This window comes from Terrapene carolina, unplaced genomic scaffold, assembly GCF_002925995.2.
Source record: "Terrapene carolina triunguis isolate 2854851 unplaced genomic scaffold, T_m_triunguis-2.0 Scaffold199, whole genome shotgun sequence".
Classification (NCBI taxonomy): domain Eukaryota; kingdom Metazoa; phylum Chordata; order Testudines; family Emydidae; genus Terrapene; species Terrapene triunguis.
The window spans coordinates 2,509,974-2,529,650 of NW_020664550.1; the positions used below are offsets into that span (position 1 = coordinate 2,509,974).

At 54.5% G+C, this 19,677-nt stretch overlaps 1 protein-coding gene across 1 annotated transcript in view; it reads left to right on the plus strand.

Annotated features, from left to right (window-relative positions):
* Positions 1-19,677, plus strand: part of LOC112118399 (phosphatidylinositol 4-phosphate 3-kinase C2 domain-containing subunit beta) — a 78,070-nt gene that overhangs the window by 43,355 nt on the left and 15,038 nt on the right. The window contains exons 6-15 of the mRNA XM_024216683.2: positions 407-518; positions 1,380-1,459; positions 1,728-1,791; positions 5,139-5,285; positions 6,169-6,202; positions 6,700-6,895; positions 10,084-10,206; positions 14,445-14,612; positions 15,241-15,352; positions 18,137-18,279. Of these exons, the coding sequence (XP_024072451.2) occupies positions 407-518; positions 1,380-1,459; positions 1,728-1,791; positions 5,139-5,285; positions 6,169-6,202; positions 6,700-6,895; positions 10,084-10,206; positions 14,445-14,612; positions 15,241-15,352; positions 18,137-18,279 (1,179 nt within the window). The remainder of the gene's footprint in view (positions 1-406; positions 519-1,379; positions 1,460-1,727; positions 1,792-5,138; positions 5,286-6,168; positions 6,203-6,699; positions 6,896-10,083; positions 10,207-14,444; positions 14,613-15,240; positions 15,353-18,136; positions 18,280-19,677) is intronic.

Below are 19,677 nucleotides of genomic sequence, written 5' to 3' on the forward strand. Positions count from 1 at the left end.
TATGGTTTATATTAACCGGGGAAGCTCCCCTTTTCACCCTTTCAGCATGGCACTCTTGAGTGAGGGCCCATTTTTCAGTGGGTGAGGAGCTGAGAGGGCAAGTGCCTCTATAATAACTTTCTAGCACTTACTAACTAATCCCAATAACGTCTGTTTTAAAGAGGCGGGGAGGGAACTGAGGCACGGGGGGAGACTTGCCTAGGTTTAGCCAGCCAGGCATTGGCAGGGCTGGAGTTAGAACACAGCCACTCCTGCTCCCCAGTGCTAAGATCCATCTGCTAGAGGCCCGGAAGATCCTTATCAAAGCGGAGGTCTTGAATTTCCAGGCCTTTCCCTTCTGAAGCCTGTGCTGCAGGTTGGAGCGGGGCCTCGGACCACAGCTGTCTTTTTTTGTTCATCCTTCCAGCAAACACGCCCTGGGCAGCCACGAATACATCCAGCACTGCAGGAAGTTTGACATTGACATCCGGCTGCAGCTGATGAAGAGGAAGGCAGTGCGCAGCGACCTTGCCAGGACGGTGAGCAGCTGCTCTCGAGGAGGAACTGAGAATGCACTGAACTGATGCATGCTGTTGCCGCTACTTGGGGCATTGATCTCCACCGCTGCCAGGGCAGGGGTGGGGAGGGTCACCAGCTATCCCGGGGTTGCTGATTTGGGGGGACAAGGCCATGGTGCCCTGCAAATTGCTGCCTCACCAGCTCCCTTCCAGCGGGTTCGGTTCTGCGGCTGCTTGCCACCTCGACCCCTGCCCACCACCAGCTAAAAGTTCCCTACTCCCGGCCTTTCCCATTGCAACCAGGGCTTGCTTTGGGAGCGCTCATTTAGTCCAGCTTCTAAACTCCAGCAATTCATCCTTGAATTCTTCCCAAATGCAGAGAGATTTGCTAGGCACGGCTCTACAGAGGAAGCCATGGATGTTAGAGATGGAAAAGACCCATTCGATACATCTAGTCTATCCCCTGCCCAATATGAGATTGTTCCTTGCATCTGCCCATGCTAGTTCTAAATGTATCAAGCAACGGGGCTCTGGGGGTACTACTCCACAGCCCTGCAGATCTCAGTGTCAGGAAACGTTCCCTGATTATTGTCAACGTAGGTTGTCCCTTATGTTAACTTAATCACAACACTCTCGGCCAGAACCCTCCTCAGTGATCCTGCCGAACCCAGGAGCCCCTACACGCTTCTCAGCAGACATGGAGCTAGCGGCTGAGACCTTCAAAGATACTTACTTTTCAGTGGGAAGTTGGTATCTCAAATGACATCAGTGACTTTGCAGATGTCAGCCAGAAAGTCATACTAGGTACAGCCAGCATCCCTGACCGGGAGGGGTTAACGCTAGCAGATCAGATGCACCTAAACAGGTCTCTTTCTCCTACAGGTGAACGATGACCAGAGCCCTTCCACGCTCAACCATTACATTCACCTGCAGGAGAGGCCAATCAAGCAGACCATCAGCAGGTAAAGAGGAGGGGACAGGTGGTGATGTGAGGTGTACAGCTCCCATTGGGGGTGCCGAGGGGTTTGGATGGGGGTGTGCTGAGCAGGAGGGTGGAGGAACATAAATGGGTCCAGGCAGCAAGGCACTTGCACTGCAGGGCTGCACTTGAACGCTGTTTGCGTGAGAGGGATGGACTGTGCGGTGAGAATTGGTGCAGAGGTACCTCCATGGCTACCTCTCGTGCTCCCTCTCTCTAAGCTGAGTTCTCTCCTATCTCCTCCAATCCAGGCAAGCCCTGAGTCTCCTCTTCGACACCTTCCACAATGAGGTTGACACCTTCCTAGCAGCCGAGGTGAGTGTGGCTTGCCCGGGACAGGATGGGCCCTGTACTTGGACACACACCAGTACAGAGCGCAGCAATTTAACAGTTGGGGGTGAGGGGCATGTCTGGGCTTGTCTACACACAGAAGTTGCTCCAGTTTAACTTAAATCAGCTATAAAAACAATTTTAGCAGAGCCAGTGCAAACCCCAGTGTGGACACGCTTATTAGATTGCACCTGGTTTATAGCAGTTTAGTTGCACTTGTAAACCGGACCTCGTCTACATGAGAAAGTTGCACCTACTTAATTTAAATGGGTTTTTAATCTGATTTCATTGAAGCCACGCACATGGCTGTGTGGACACACATTTCCGCTTAAGGGGGTTTATTGTAGTTAAGCTAAACCAAAACAAACCACTCCTAAGCTGATCTAAGCTCAGGTCCATTTGGAAGACTTTGCTGGTATAGCTACATCAGTATACTATACCGGCAAAGCGCTCCTAGGCCATGTCTACACTCTAGGGACTGCAGTGCCATCGCTATGCCACCATTACCCCACTCTGTGACACGGCCTACAGGAGTTTTTCCGTCACTGTAGGAACTCCACCTCCCTGAACGATGGTAGCTAGGTTGACACAAGCGTTCTTCCGTCCACATAGCTGTGTCCACGTTAGGGGTTAGGTCACCATAGCTATATCAGGCATGGATGTGGATATTTCACATCCCCGACCCATGTAGTTATGTCAACCTACATTTTAAGTGTAGACCAGGCCCCAGTGTGGATAGAGCTTATACCCGCAAAATTGCACAGCTGTGTCAGTCACAGACCACATCTTCTCACACCCCGGACCAACATAGAGATGCCAGGAAAAGTTTGTAGAGTAGATCTGGTTTCAGAGTATCCACACACACAGTAGCCACAGCTTAACTAAATCAGTTTAAAACCACACCGTTAGTGGATCCAGTGCCATTTGTGTGTGAAGACCAGAGTTGCGAGTGTGATTGGACTCCACAATGCCAGTCTTAGTGCTTCTAACAATACTTTGCCACTCCATAGCAACTGTCATCTACAGATCTCAGAGCACCCTTCATATGTGGGTCAGTGTTCTCCCTGTTGTACGGAGACGGGAAGGGACTGGCCCAATGGAGTGGGGCCAGAGCTCAGATCTCCTGACTTCCAGGCCTTTGCTCTCACCACTAGGGAACGCTGATTCCTGTAATGAAGGTCCCATGGGGCTTTCTGTTCTGGGGGTGGGGGGGTTAGTTACCTACTTGATTTTCAGTCCTGTCCTCTGGGACCCAGTGCATGTCTGCCCGTCACCCACATGCAGGTTTTTCCTGCTAAACCTCAGGGCCAATAAGCCTGTCTTGTTTTCACTAGACATGGCCGCGCCTGTAACAGGATTGCTGACCTGATCCTGAACCTGAACCTTCTCTGCCTTATTTCACATTATGTTGACTCTCTACTTCCTCATTCCAGTCAGGGATCCCTCATCAGAGCCAGTCCTCACCAGTTTTCCAGCCCAGCTTCGCAGATGCAAGAGGCTGAAATAAGTCTAGAAGAGGGTGCCCCACCTAGGGGTTAGAGCAGAGAACTGAGCGTCAGGACTCCTGGGTTCTTTTATGGTTTTGTCACTGACTCACCTCAGGCAAGTCGTTTCCCCTCCCTGTGCCTTGTTTCCTCATCTGTAAGATGAAGATAGAACTTACCCACCTGCTGGGATGGCAGTGAGGGTTAAGTCATTAATGATTGTAAAGTGCTTTGAGATCCCATGATGGAAGGAGCTATAGAATGTGTATAATTACTATGATCCAAAACAAAATCTGACCCTTTATCCTTGGTCATTAATTTTTACACAGTCTTTAATTGATAAGAAGACCAGGCACTTGCTCTATATGCCTCTTTCATGTGTGGATCTCAGAGTGCTTGGCAAAGGAGGGTAGAGGCCATTATCACAGATGGGGAAACCGAGGCACAGACCAGTGACGTGACCCGCTCAGAGTCACACTGCATGGCCATGGGTGGAACCCAGGTCTCCTGGCTCCCAGCTTGGTGCACTAGACCAGGGATTCCCAAACTTTGTCATAGTATGGACAGCAGCAGCCCCTAGTGGCAACTCCAGCTCCATGGTTTGAGGTGTCCTGGCTGGAGCTACATATGAAGGAGTGGCACTGGCAGCATCATGCGTGTCCATAATGCTCAGCTTGGGAACCTCAGGGTTAGACCATGCCACCTCCATTTCAATAAGTGTAGGTATCCGCTCCCTACCCAGTCCAAAATCAGTCCTGAGTATCAAGTCTCAAGCCAAACAGATTAAAGAGTGCTGAGAATCCCACATCCCTGTGACACTGGGACCTGGGGAATGAGCCATAGCCTTACTTAGCGGATGAGGTATGGCCCCTGGGTCTCTCGCACGTGACCGGGTGGGGCAGAGCCGCAAGCTTCCCCTTTGTGCTCTCCCAGTGCCAAACCCACATGCCGAAGGGGCCAGGATCCTGCCTGCTCAGCAGCAGCCTGCTCCCAGCCAGGTCTGCAGAGAATCAAGGATGTATGATGAACCATGAGGAGACAGATACTGGGCTGGGAACTTGCTCAGCAGTGGCTCTGTCTTTTCTTTTGGGCTGTCTTGTTGGAGGGGACACAAGAATGCAGGTGCAGATGGGCACCTACAAGGCATTATCCCCACCATCCCCTGTTGCATTCTGTTTGCATGTGACTTTCTTTAGGTGCCACAGAGTCTCCTCTTTCTTCCTGGCTACATGTACCTCCCAAGGGCGGAGGGGGGTACAAAAATGGAGGACAGGGCAAAGCTCAAGTGTCCAGCACAGTGCAGAGATCACAAAGGGTCTCATTGCCCCCCACCCCAACTCTATTTTTGGTAGCTGGGATGCAGACGCATGGACAGTGCATATGCCATGGGACCCTCCTCTCCACCTCTTCCGGGCAGGTCCAGACCAGGAACTCCTCGGCTTTCCATCCACTCCCTTCCTCCTGGGCTGCTGCTTTATCTCAAGCATACTCCTTCTGCGCTCAGCCCCCTTGCCACCTCTGCACGGCTGCTTGCGCTCACCTGGCCCAAGAGAGAGAGAGGTCTCTCCCAGGATGCCTGAGCATGGGTAGAGCTGGGACTGGCTGGACTGCGAATGCTACCAGTGGAGTCAGATAGAATGTGCTGTGGTGGGACAGAGCTGGTTAAAACGCAGGTGTCCTTGGGCCAGCGTTCCAGTGGATCTCCTTATGGCCCCTGCTGTAAGTCCATAAGATGGCTATCATGTCAGCATACCCCAGCAGTGGTGGTAAGGTCAAGCCATCTGGCTGCGTGTCCGCACTGCGCAGTGGAGTCTGAGACCATGAGCCTCTCCCGGCTTTCCCTTCCAGGGAGACTTCCAGCTGAAAGCCGACCGGGTGATCCAGTCCGTCATGGCCATTTGCAATGCCCTGGCTGCTGTGGAGTCCCAGGAAATCACTGGAGCCCTGAACCAGCTGCCAGCCTGCCCTTCTCGCATGCAGCCCAAAATCCAGAAGGTAAGAGGCCAGGACCCAGAAGCTCCTCAGCAGGGGGGCTGAGCTTGGAGGAAAGGGGTGAAATTAAAGGGAAACTGAGGCTGAGCATTAACGGGGTGTGTATGAGCCGCGGTGGGGCTTCTGGCTGGGGAGATCTTTCTAGGCTGTGGAATAATCTCCCTGGGGAAGGGTGGGAGCATCATCTCTTGAGTCTGGCAAAGCCCAGCATAACAGACAGTACAGCGGGGAGCAGGCCGTCCGTGGGCTGGCTTCATAGGGCTTGATCCAAAGGCAGTGGCGGGAATCCTTCAGTGGACACTGGATCGGGCCCATAGATTTCAAAGCCAGCAAGGCTCTGATCGGCTACCATAAGCTAGTGATCAAGATCCCCCTGACCTCTTGTGTAGCCCAAGGCCAGAGAATGTCACCCAGTGGTTCCCTCCACTGCAGGCGACATTCTTCCCTGCTACAAAACTAAGCCTCGAAGCTCGCCCCTGAACTGGACTGTATCTCCTAGGCAGAGATCCGGTCTCATTTCAAGAGCTGGTTAATCTCACAGTGAAGAGCCCATATGTGAGAACCCAGCTTTCCAGACTGGAGAGGGCGTCTAGGCACATTTAGGTAGGGTAGTGGGTGCAAATAAAGGGAATCTGGCCCCTTTTCATCTGTTTTTTATCCCCCCCCCACCCCCGCCAACATACCACATGTAAAATTCCTGAACAGCTGAAACTGTGCAACTGCCTTCGCTGTATTTCCTTGTTTGCTGCTGCTTGAGTGGCGGGGAATGGAAAGGCTCTGGGAGGCTGTTACATAAAGTAGCTGGCTTGGACAATTGCTTACAGCTGCGTCTGAGGGCACTGGAATAACCTTAACATTGCTCTTCTGGTTTCTTTTTCCTTGACAGGATCCAAATGTTCTGGCCGTGAGGGAAAATCGGGGTAATTTCTCTTCTCCGCTCATTCTGTTGCAGAATTCGTGGTGCTTTTGATCTTCAGTCCCCTCCCCCCTATTTAGAGTGGGACAAACTTAAAAAAAAACTTTTTTTTGGGGGGGGATGGCCTTTTTGGGGAGAGGATTTATCATTTTTTCTTCATTTCCAACAAAAAACCTGAAATGTTCGGTTTTCAGGGGGGTTTTGCCCCCGACTTGTTCCCTCTGAAAAAGATCCACATGCAGAGTCACATCAGCTTGAAATAATTTAATCAGCCCCCAAAAACGTCCCACAATGTGCTTGAGCCCCTAGGCAGGTCACTATGCAGGGTGTGGGTAGGGCATGGCCATCTGTAGCAGGATAGAGGCAACCGGAGCTTCCATCATGGGCTGGCAGTACCGGAGACCTCCCCACCAAGGTCCAGCGTGAGGGGAGGGGAGGGGAGATTGGGGGGCATCATTCCAGAACATCTCTGTTTCATGCCTCATCTGCGCTCCCTTACAGAGAAGGTCGTGGAGACCTTGACAGCCGCCATCTTGGATCTGGTGGAGCTTTACTGCAACACCTTCAACGCAGACTTCCAGACGGCGGTGCATGGAAACAGGAAGCACCATCTGAGCCAGGAGGCCTGTCTCCTCACCTGTCCCCTCTCCTTCACTGTCTACGCCACGCACCGCATCCCTATCACCTGGGCAGCAAGGTACGAGGGCTTAGCCACGTGTCCCTGCTGGGCGTTGAAGGTTGATTGGGGGAGATCCCTACCCATGTGCCTGGCTCCTTGTCTGGAATTACATCTCAGGATACCCCTTCACTCCGTCTGGTCTGCGGCCCCCTAGCCAGTGTGGTCTCTCCCCAGAGGCCAGAAGCCTTGGGCCATGGCTGCAGCTGCACAGTTCAAAGGCATGTTAAGTGTCTGGAATCCCGCCCTCATTCTAAGGCTCTCTGCCCTGCCTTAGTCTGACAAAGAGCATCTGGGCTGATTGCCCCAGTCCACGTCGCCCTCTCGCATCCTCTAGGCTGGCATCCTACAGGCAGCATTGGGAAGAGCCTGCAGCAGGGCTGGGAGGGGACAAGGCATGAATTGGGAGGGGCATCACAGTCTCTTAGCATCCTTTACGAGGACACTCGGTCCTCATGTTCCAGGGCGTCAGTAGCTGAGGTCAGAGAGATATCTCCCTTTGCAGTGGAGTATGGGACAACTAGGTACGCCAAAGGTTAGCACAACTTCCCCACTCTTAGGACCAGAAGCACTACTGATCTGCTCTGTTCCACACCCCACGCCCAGCTTAGGCGTTACTGAGTCGTGGACACCTGGCTGCAGTGAACATATAATGTATGTCTACCCCCACCCCCACCCTCTCCATGCCATGTTACTCTCACCCCTGCGTGGTGAGATGTGTCCAGAGCTCCAGCTGGATTTCTGCAGGGAAGACAGGAGGACAATGCACATGTGGGTGTCTTGGGCCATGGCACTGCAATGGACCATCGAATTCAGAGCTGGTAAAGGCCTATATAGGCTCATAGTCCATCCCTCACTGCTCTGCCAGGGCTGCAGAGAGTGCCCTGATGGGGGGTGTATCAGAGCCAGTGGGCTCCTGGGGATAGACAGGTCAGAGACAGAACTGGAGCTGGCTGAGGGGTTCATTCCTACTTGGAAAGGCTGCAGCAAAGGTTAGTTAGTTCACTGAATGGTTGTCTCATCCCTGCCATGATCTAGAAGCAAACAGAGACCTTCCTCGCCCTACCTGCATGCCCCGTAATGATAATACAGAATACGCCAGGAATATGGGCCTAGGCAGGGTCAAAGCTCGGGATGCCGGAGCCCCCGGAAATTCAGCCCGTTGGTGCTATGCTGGTGGGTGTTAGAGGAAGCCCTGGCAGGGAGGGAGGGGAGCTGAGCCTTCCATCTTGCCGCAGGGAGAGGAGTCAGAGAGAGGGGCTTGCAAGAGGCTGCGGAGAGCTAGTGGCGCCAGCGAGGGGGCCTGGTGCAGTTGAGCTCTGCAGCGCTCTCCGTAGCCCAGCCCCGTTTGCGCAGGCTGCGCTGGAATGCTCTGGGAGAGCTCATCGCAGCAGGCTCCCCCCCGGCTCATGCCTGCTGCAGCCCTAGAGACTGTGACAGATGGGCCCGTTCTCAGCGAGGGCTTGTGCCCTGGCGGCCAGTGGCTGTCTGGGCTTTTTATCCTGGGTGGATAAGGGGACAATGAGACGTGTGTGGTGAGGAGGGAGGGTTGTGTGCGTATGTCGGGGGGCTGGGGTGGGGTGGAGGGGATGCTCCTTTGTTAGCTGCCTGGGTTGGATGCCTATGTTTCACCCATCGCAGGGAGGATGCCCATTGGTAAACCACGCTCCTGGCTACGGCTGGCCGCCTTACAGAGCTCTGCAGCTCCAGCAACACGAGCCCGCGAAGGGGGTGGGAGGCGGCAGCGGTAGTAGCAGCCGCCCCTCCGGGGACCCCTCGCCTTTGTCCCATCCTTAATGTATTCCAGTTGGTGATTGACTCCGAACAAAGGAAGTAGCCTGGGAAATCCAGGCATCCTCTGACCTTTGTTACCCCGCCACGCTCGGCACCTGTCACATGGCTGCATCCTTCTGGGAGACCCTCATGTGATGGCATTCTGTGGCATATGTCGATCTGGCTGTCTGGAAGGAGTTGGGCCTTCTCTCGGTAGCTTCCCCCCTCTTTCCCAAAGGGGTAACAGCCTGGGAGAAAGATCCCATGGCTGATCTGGAGAGGCAGTGGAGAAAGGGGGATAAAATCCCCCACCCTGAGCTGAAATGTTCTGGGGAGGGGAATGGGCTAAGAGGAGACAGGGAGTTTGCGCTCAGAGTCAGCTGCCCCCTCTGGAGAGAGTCGTGCGTCTGATCTCAGGGCAGATGAACCTGTTTGGGTGACAGTAAGATTGCCACAAACCTTGGCCTGAAATTCCAGCCTTGCTGGCCACCCAAACCTGAGAAACATTTGTTCAGTGTCCCCTCAAGCCCCCAGTGTCTTGCATTGTCATGGAGGTGCCCGGGCCTCTGGATTCCAGCCGCAGACCACAGCAGAGGACCCCCGCCCCGGGCAGCATTGCTGACCCTTCTGGGTAAGCTCCAGAAATTTGGTGAGGAAGCTGTCCTCCCCAGATCTCTGAGCCCAGTTTCATGGACCCACGGGCCAGATTCTGGGGCCACTGATTTCCGTGGAGCTTTGCACCAGCTTAAAATTTGGCCCCAGAGCTGGGCTAAGGATCCAAGGTCTGTTTCTCCCTTTGCCTCATAGCTGGTGGTGTCACTTACCCCTATGCCAAGCAAGCACCAAACCCTACAGCAATGTACGTGAGTGGAGAAAGTCTGACCTGGTAGCATTTTACAGACCCGAGGTGCAAGGCAGTGGGAAATCGAGTCTGGGAGGGAGGGAGACTTATCCAGATCTCTGCATCTTCGTCTGAGCTCAGTCCAGGGCTTGTCCAATCCCGTTGGGGCCCCTAGAAGATGTCAGGTACATTTGAAAGGCTTCGGTTTACCTGTCACCTGCTAGATTTGGAATAAACCAAGCCATTTCCCCTGCACACTGCTCCTGCTTTGTGTGCCGCTATGAGATGGGAGGAGGGAAAGGGACAGGGAGGAGAGAAGGAAGGAAGAGATGAGGAATTGGAGGAGAGGGAGACGGATATGGGAGTAGGCCAGTGTGCACAATGGAACTTTTAGTGTGCGGTAGCAGAGTCCACATGGCCTGTTAGTGCATGGCAGGCTAGTGCGCTGTAGATTCACACCCAGCTTACAGTGCACCAGTCGTCCATATAGACACACCCACAATGACTGGAGAAAGCGGAGATGAGGCCCCTTTGTTTCTTTGCTATACATTGCAGGCATGTCTTTACCTCTCCATTTTATTTTCTCCTGTTGCAGTTACGAAGACTTTTACCTCTCCTGCTCGCTCACCCATGGCGGCAAGGAACTCTGCAGCCCCCTGCAGACCAGAAAGGCTCATGTGTACAAGTACCTCTTCCACCTCATCATCTGGGACCAGCAGTAAGGCAGCTCCCTGCTTAGCTCTGACCTGCATCCCTTGGCCTCGGGTGGGGAGGGGAGAAGAGGGACACCCAACAGGCCAGGTGTCCTGTTGAAGGGGGGCTGGACGCAGTCTGCCAAGGACTGAATGCAGATGTCTAAGCAACTATGGGAGAGGCAGAGCTGACCCGTGGAATGAGATGGGGAAGCTAGGGAGAACCAGCAGCACCCTTCTGTCCTACCTCCATTCTTCCTCGGTGCCCCACCAGATCTCGCAGGGGAACGAGAACTGGATTCACAGAGTTCCCTTGTACGCCCCCTGCCAGGGAGCGATGGCATTTCAGGTGTCCTCACAGCAGGAAACATGAACAGCCCCGGGGCTTAAACTCCAGGTATCCCTCTGTTGGAGGGACGTGCTGCCAGTGTAATAGAGCACCAGGAGCTTTGTAATGAGTACCCCAGGAGAAAGCCATTGGGTGGGTCAAACCCAAGTCATATACCTACCACTTGTTCCCCCAGGAGCTCAGGGGCTTCTGAGGAAATGGGCCCTGGACCCAAACTGCACCCTGGTCAGGTCTGGCAAACCAGAAGCCCAGGGGAAGAGATTTCCTCCCATGGGCTTGTCTATAGGGGGAAAGTTACCAGCAAAACAATATCACTATAATTCTACTGCTATAGTTGTACTGTATAGTCCAGAATAAGTGTCCTCACCAGGAGCTACACTGGTATAGTCACAGCAGTATAATTATACCACCATACTTCCACCGGTACATTTCCCCCCATAGACAAGCACCATCTCTACAATACAGTCATCGCCCCTGGGGCTCTTCTGGAATCATTGCTGGCTGACAACAGTCAGCCCATTTCCTTGCTGTGGGGTTAATGCAGTTCTGGAACAACAGGGGCAAGTACCAACCAGACCCTCAGCAGAGTGCACAGACCGCAGCTTGGGTGCAGCTTTGCCAAAGAGCTCAGGACTGAATGTCCTAGGGCTCAGCACCCAGCAGCTCCCATTGGTACCCTTGTGGCCAGATCATCTGGTAAGATTTTTGGAAAAATTTGGCCCTTGGTATCTACACCATCCCTCCACCCTCCCTAGGGTGTTCTCTACTGGTAACTCCAGCACAGCATGAGCTTCAGCTTCCTCCTAAAGACAAGGTATTCCAGGGACTCCCCTACCAGGTCCTTGTCTCCCTCTAGCTCCCAGAGACACGCCCGGCCCCAATTTATAGCTTGGTTGGAGCTAATTGGCCCCACCTGCCAGCATGACTAAGCCTGACCCTAACGCAGTGCTGGGGTTTTGCACTGGTACCCAGTGTGATTCAGCAGAGGAGCCCTGCAGGGACTAAGGAGAGGTAGTATGTAGAGCTTTATGGTAAAGCCAGTGGGAGCATCTGAGGTCCTGGTGAAATAACTTCTGAGGGGTGTCGGATCCCCTGGTAGAACCAAGCGCTCCCTGTTTCATCTCTTGCTGGTGGGTCTTCTCCTTTAACCCTGTGTCCAGGGGCTGTTTGTTCTGGGGGCTCCAGTTGCTCCAGGGAAAGGGGATCTGATCTAAAAATAGCCCTAGCAGCTGAGAGGGCATGTGTACTAAGCCCGCAAAGGGGAGGGGAAAGGGATAATTTTAGAAGGAGCCTATCCCCTGAGAAGGACCCAGGGAGAGAGACATAGCGGTGCCGGCATGGAGCGGGGTTGTTAGATGACTCCCTTTGTGTGGATCTTTGCCCCCTGAAAGTTGCATGTTCAGAGGGGTTAAAGCCCAAGTTTCATGGGCTGGGCTCTGAGCCACCTCCCTGGGTCCCCTTTGCTGGCTGCACGAGGGACCTCAGCCATGGGAGTCAGCTGCTTCAGCCAGCATTGCCCTCTCGGTAGCTATGAAACTGCTTTGGTCTGGCACACCCCTGGGCTCTGCTAGCCCTGCAGGATTGGCTCCAGGACCTCTGGGGGCCACCTTCCTTTAAGGTGACTGCATGGAGGTTTGTGTGTGTGTGTGTGTCTGTGTCTCTGTCTCCTCTCCCCCTACCCTGATCCCCCTTGCTGGGATGTTTTGGAGCAGCACTGGCTCCAAAGGGAGGTGTGTCTAGTCCTGCAGGTGGTGGCCCCACCAGACCTTGGCGTGGGAACAGGAGGGGGGAGGTAAGAAGGGGAGGGGTTGGGGAGAGGTAAAATGAGATCCTCTGAACCACAGTGTGAGGAAAGATCCCCAGAGCTGAAGTCTCAGGACCAGGTGAAATCCACTAGCATGTAATCTGACTAGACAGGTGGGCTGGCAGAGCTTCCCTATAGAATACATCTGCCCCCTCCATTGATGCCTATGGGGTATCCTATAGTGATCAACCCTTTCTGGTAGGGCCTGTGGGGCTTCCCCTATAGAAGATCAACCAAGCTCCTCTACTCTCTTCCCCACCCCCGCAGGATCTAAAGGATCTCCTATAGAGGGGGAACCCAGCCCCTTCTTCCCTCTATAGACCAAAGAGGTAGTAGGGACCATGGCCACCCAGCTGCTTCCTCCATAGGATCCATGACCATCTCCCTCCCAACACTCCCCCCTGCAGCTGGGAGCCTTGCAGGGGGCAGATTTAATGCTCCTAGACCCATCCCTTCTCCTAGGTAAAGGGTCGGCGTGGGTCTCTCCCCTGGCAGATGTACCGATCCTCCCTGGGATCTCCACGTGCAGACAGGGAAACCGAGGCTCTAGCTTTCAAGGCAGCTCTCGGTGTTGCCCTTCCTCATGCAGTGCAACGCTGATCAGGCAGGAATGTGTCTGATCCCCAGAGTCCCAGTGAACGGTGGGAGAGCAGCCGCGCTCTCTCCAGACAGATCTGCCTTCTACCCTGCCTTGTCTCCATGTTACTGCAAAGCTCTTCGAGAACCCACTTCTTCCACCGACAGGTCCTGTTCCTGAGGACAACCTCCATTGGGCTAGCATAGGATCAGGAGTCGGGATCTCCTGTATGACCTGGGGCAGGTCTCGGCCCCACTTTGTGCCTCAGTTTCCTTGTCTGCACAGTGGAGATCCCAGGCGCGTTGGGAGGATCGGTACATCGGGCCATCATCAGCTGGTGTGAACTGGCACAGCCCCGTTAAAGTCAATGGCGCTGCAGTGACTTCAACCAGCTGGGGGTCTGACCTGTGCATAGGTGTGAGGTGCTCAGACATGACAGTAATGGGGGAAGGGGGGCAGCCTATAAGCACCTAGAAGTGGGCTGTAGCCCACAAAAGCTTTTGCTCAAATAAATTTGTTAGTATCTAAGGTGCCACAAGTACTCCTGTTCTTTTTGTAGATACACCTAGAAACCACTAGGTCGGAGCTGGGGTCTCTGCTTCTGAGTGGGGGCTGGAAATTCCCTCACCAGCCCCTGGGTTCAGTACCAAGAGGCGCTGATGCCCGAACTCCCCTGAATTTCAGTGACTGCTCTGCAGTCTCAGGGTTGGGCCCTAGAATCTGTAGCGGTTCACTGTCCTGTCCAGACTGGGGAAAGGCAGTTCCCTCTCCGGAGGGCCTGGTGTTGCTGAGGGTATGTCTACACTACAGGATTAATCCGAATTTAGATAATTCGAATTTGGGAAACAGGTTGTATAAATTCGATTGTGCGTGGCCACACTAAGCACCTTAATTCGGTTTTAAACCACATTAATTCGGTGGTGTGCGTCCACACTAACCCTAATTCGAATTAACAAAATCGATTTAGGCTCTACTCCGTTCGTCGAGGTGGAGTACAGAAATCGATTTAAAGGGCCCTTTAATTCGAATTAACTGGCTCTGTAGTGTGGACGGGTGAAGGGTTAATTCGGATTAAGGCAGCTAAATCCGAATTAAAGTCCTAGTGTAGACCAGGCCTGAGGGTACGTCAGCACAGCAGCTGGGGGGTGCTTCCCAGCCTGGGTAGACGGATGCACTCGCTCTGCTCGAGCTTGTGCACTCAAGTACGTACCCAGGGAGCCGGGTGGGTTTGTACTCGGCTGGCTAACCTGAGCTGCTGCCCATGCCACCGTGGCCCCACTGGGGATTTTTAGCACGTTCGCTTGAGAGGAGCTAGGGCGTCTGCCTGCCTGCACCCTCCCAGCTGCTGCGTAGATGTACCCTACAGCACTTAGCGCCCCCAGGCTGGGCTGCAATTCCAGGGGCAGTATGCTGATAGAACGCACAATGAGCCCCTTGACTATGAGAAGAGGGATCCCCTGGCTGTGAAGCCGAGGGATCCCCTGGCTGTGAAGCCAAGGCTCTGACTTGCAGATCCCCGGGTGATTTCTTCTAGGATCTGCTTCCCGATCCAAGTGAACCGGCTACCGCGGGAGACGCTGCTGAGCGCCACGCTCTACGCTGTGCCCATCCCGCCTCCGGGGAGCTCCTCTGAGACCAACAAGCAGCGGCGGGTCCCCGAGGCCCTGGGCTGGGTCACCACCCCGCTCTTCAACTTCAGGCAGTATGTGCACCTTCCCTGTCCCCATCCCTTGGGCACAACGGACATGTTGGAGGGTGGTTACTGTATGCACTGACTCAGCTGGGATACCAAACCCAGGGGCTCTCCTGGTGCCAGTGCCCCGCCCGCCCGGCACCAAGGTCACTGAGTTGGCCCTTGTGTCGGGCTTGTTGCTGAGCATGGCATCAGCTGTCAAACCCAACCCACTATGGGCTGCTCCCATCCTGGAGAGGCTCTGCAATGAAGCCACCTGTACTCAGGAAACCACCGTCCCCTGGGTCCTCTCCTTGTTCTCAGCCTCAGCAAAGCAGGTCCTAATGCCCCAGGCTCTAGATTCATAGATGCATAGGTTAGAAGGGACCACTGTGATCATCTAGTCTGACCTCCTGTGTAACCCAGGCCAGAGACCTGCCCCACAATAATTCCTAGAGGAAGTCATTCAGAAGAACAGCCAATGTCGATTTTAAAATTGCCGGTGATGGAGAATCCACCCCAACCCTTGGTAAATTGTTTAAAATGTACACCTTATTTCCCATCTGCATTGTCTAGCTTCAACTTCCAGCCATGGGATCGTGCTCTACTTTTCTCTGCTAGGGAAGGGCATAACACCCTATCTCCTTCCTTTCGCCAGGGTCTTGACCTGTGGGCGGAAGCTCCTGGGCTTGTGGCCAGCAACTCAGGACAACTCCAGTGCCAGGTCGAGTGCCCCCAACTTCAACCAGCCCGACAGTGTTATCCTGCAGGTGAGTGCCTGACTCTCTGGGCCAGAAATCTTCCAAATGGGACTCTGGGGTTTGGATCCCTCCGTTTTGGGGGACTCAGCGGGAACCGCCCTGGGCCTGGTTCTCGGAGGCAGCTGGGCATTGAAATCAGGTAGAGCTGGGAGGGCTCAGCACTCTCCTCTGCAAACCAGGGGACATCTCCTGTCGCTGGCCACGCTTGAAAACTCCTGTCCCAACATGCGCTGGGCTCGGTGTGAAACCTGGGGTGGATGCTGTGCGGGCCGGTCTCTTCTTTGCTCAACCCAAAGACCTGGTCAGGGACATGGAGGTGGTGTCCCAATCACAGGGTGGGCTGGGAAGTGGATGCTTTACTGTGGGCTTTTCCCAAGTCAATAATCAGATACAAAACATAACGGTGTCACCTGTGATAGGAGCCGCCAACCTACTAGCTGATCATCCATAAAAAAAAAAAAAACCAGCCTCTTCGCCGGTCCATAGATGTTCTGTATTTTCCCCTGGGCTGTTCCCTTTCCTCTGCCCCCCTCCAGCTCGCGTCTGCATTCCCTCGACTGTGCCTCTCTATTTCCCTTTCTCTCTTTCCCGCGAGTGCTGGCAAGGATTCGGCTGAGTGCTCAGCGGCAAAACCAGCCCTGCACACAAGGAGCCGGCAGTGGAGCGGAGCACAGTGGGAAAGAGGCAGCTTTGGAAGACAAATATTCCAGCTGGGATGGATTGAGAATCTGTGGGTTGCTGGGGCTGGCCTTAAAGGGGGAGGATTGCAGTGCCAATAGCACTCAGCCCTGCCTTCTCTCTGCTCTGTCTGTCCTTACCACTCAGTCTTTCCTCTCTCTCTTACTCCAGCTCCGCTGCTACCATTTCCGTGCACTGATCCCTTTGATGCATGTCCAAGCGACTGGGGCTTCCCCAAAGTCACTGACAAATCCATCACAGTTTCAACTGAAAATCAGCCTGGGTGGGTGGGTAGAGGGTCCAGCGTGACCTGTCACTGGAGGTGTCTACCTTGGCTGTAGCACATTCCTGCTCTGCCCCGTCGGCTCCTCTTGCAGGCAGGAGGAATGGCAGGGCGAGGCTGCGGCTTTCCAGGGCTGGGGAAGCTTGATCTCCTCCTCTTCCTCCCCGAGGAAGGATCAGAATGGAAACTTGCCCAGTTTGTCCCAGCTTGGTCTTGGTGTGAACCAGTATTCAGTGCTAGAGGGGAGTGAAAGTGGGACTCTCCCTCCAAACTCTCCCAGGCCAGGAAAGAGAGGTTCCCCCAGCAGGAGCCTCCCCTTACCCTGACCGAGCCCAGCAGGTAATGGCAGTGTTACCTGTTGTTTTCAGAACTCCCAACAGGGGCAACTTAACTATTTCACTCCAGGCGGTGTAAGGAATAAATCAACAGGAACACAGCACTTCCCTTTGATAAGTTTCATGCAAGTCAGCGTGCTCTCTCTAAAACTGCAGTTTATTAGATTTAAGCACACACAAACATGAGCAATAGGCTTAGAACATCCCAGATATTTACCTAACATCTGGAACGGTCTTGAGTAATTAACAGCAGGTTCGCAGTGGCCAGTTGCTCGCCCACTGGGGATAAAGGATGTCAGGGAAAATGTCTCTCAAGATGGCTTGAGGGGACTGCTCCCAAATACACTCTGTTAGCAAATCTTGTATAACTAACTTCTACAAAACACATAGGTCATAATGACTCCTACTGTGTCATCACTTTTCTAACTTTCAATAAACTTTTCATATCAGAGGCATCTAGAATCAAGGTTTTCTAACCACCAAGGTTTTTAGTACTTCTGTCCTCTCCTCCCATTCTGATTAGCAGAAACTGCCAGCTAGATATGACCTTGCTTCTGAAAGCTTGTCTCCAAATTAACCCTTAACTATGTGGTGTTCTGTTTCATTGCTTCAGGGTGGCTGAATGCACATAATATGGTTGCAATTAACTGGATCATATTCTGGGGTATATGCACCCCTCAAATCCAGGGCAAGGTCTTAGCATAGCAGAGGGGTGAGAGGACTGGCCCTTCATCTCATTGCACCAGCCGGTCACTAGCCATGCAGCTGGGACTCCGTATCTGGTCACGCCAATCAGAGGGGGCAGCCCGCTGTGCGCCCTTGGGTGCCCCTCACCCGCCTGTGGCATCCAGAACATGCAGGCGGCTGAGGGGGAGAGGAAGCAGTTGCTCTGTTGGCTCCATAGTAGGGAATGCTGGGAGGGGCAGGGGCTGAGTCAGCTGGGCTCCAGACTGGGACACTGCGCAGAGCGGGGCGAGCTGAGTCTCTTTTCTCACAAGTCCTTATTCCTAATGGCCCTTAGTGCACCTGGCCTGGAAGTTTCCCAGCACTTCCCAGTTCATGGCTCACGGGATCGGTAGGGCCTGGCCATGAGGCGGACACCAGGGCAATCCCGCCCCTGTCGGCTTCACGTTCCCCTCTGGGAGGGCCCCGTGTGTGTCGAGTTTCACAGCCTTAATAATAAGCGTTGCAATGGCCAGTTGCGTGAACACACAGCAATTGCACAGCACGTGGGGCTGCAGGAAGCCTGGGCACCCCACCTGCCTCCGGGCAGAAGCACAGAGCGAGGGGGTGTCGGCATTCCCAGAATCCCACCTGCCTTGGGGGAGCAGTAACATGGGTTGGGGGATGCAGGTATGCTGAGAACACCATGTGCCTTGGGATCAGTAATCTGAGGCAAGAGCATCCCGAGTGCCCCACGTGCCCTTGAGGAGGGCAGTAGCATGTTAACAGAGCCTGCTGGGTGACCTCTGACCCGCTCTTCCTCCCGCCCTGCAGATTGATTTCCCAGCCTCTGCCTTCAACGTGACGTTCACGAGCCCCCCGGCTGCCGAGTTCAGCCCCAAGTACGAGTTCCGCAGCTTGGGCGAGGAGGACCAGCGCAAGCTGAAGGAGGTGATGCAGAAGGAATCGCTGTACTGGTGAGAGGCCATGCCCGCGTGGGGGGACGCACACACCACGGGGACGACACGCGGGGAGGCGAGACCTCGGCCGAGATGCTGTCTCCAGCTCTCCTGCCCTGGACTGTAGCTCGCCAATGGGCACTGCACAAAGAAGCAGTCACACGTGGATAGCCATGACTGGGGGGCTGGCTGGCGTGGGTGGATCTCCATTGGGTTTTGTCCTCCGAAGTCTGTCTGTGGGAGGAGGGGTCTCTTGGGCCCTGATCCAAAGTTGAAGGCAACAGAAAAACTCCCTCTGCTTTAATCGCCTTTGGATAAGGGTCTGTGGCCAGGCAGGTTTGTGTCTCTCAGGCCAGCCCGATCTCACACTCTTCCCCCCCCCCATCCCCACCCTGCACACATGTGCTGTCTGTCCGCAGCAGGACCAGAGCGGAGTCATGCAAGGGCCTGACCCTCATCTCTGGCAGGTTGGGGCCCCAATAATGTCAATGCTGGCCCTGAGAACCACACAAGGAGCTGGGAAGCTCCCTAGGGAGTGGCGAGGGCTGAGGGTCAGGGATCAGGTTTGATGCTTCTGCCCCCCATGCTCCCTGTCTGAAGGCAGCTGTTTTCAGGCTGTTCATCTGTCCTTCCCCTGAGCTCCCAGGCCTCGCACTCTGGCAGATGGCTGAAAGGGAAGAAACTGCCTTCTCCAGATGTGTGTACAAGGAAGGTGTCTCCAGCCATCTCTCCTCCTCACCCCCCGCTTCCCCCCCTGCCCAGGGCAGCTGGCTAGCCCAGCCTACGCCTCGGCATCACAGACATGTCTATAAACAGGAAGGATCAGGTGTCGCTGGCCACATGCAGGGCAGCTCACTGCAGGCTGCGCTCACTCCTAGGGCATGATGCCGACCAGCAGGGCAGGGAGGGGGGCAGTATCTGTCCCTCTTCTCTAATAAACAGTGGGAAACTGAAAGGTCCCAGGGGACCTGGTAGGGCCCAGTCTCTTGGAGCCGGCTGGGAAGAACCAGCAAGCGACATTCCCCGTCTCACTCATTCATCCCCACACATGGCTCCACAGGGCATCCGTGCCTCCTGCCAGGTTGCCCTGCATGTGCCTGCTGAAGCGGGGAGGTCCACTCCCAATGTAAGGTTCATTACAGCCCCTGTCTCATATGGCACCTGGCCCACCTCACCCTCCTTCTCCTCCAGTTCTCCATTTCTAAGCACCACAGGCCCCTGGCCCCCCCCCCCCCCCCCCCCCACACCATCTCCTCCCTCCCCCCCCCCCCCAACCCCTGTGGTTTTGGGGAGCTGACTCTTCCCCAAGCTCAGGGGCCATTCTGCATCCTCGTTCCCTCCCCAGTCTCATGTAGGCATGTATCCCTGGCTCCTGCCCCTGCCTTTGTGTGCCCTCTATAATAGCCCCACCCTCTA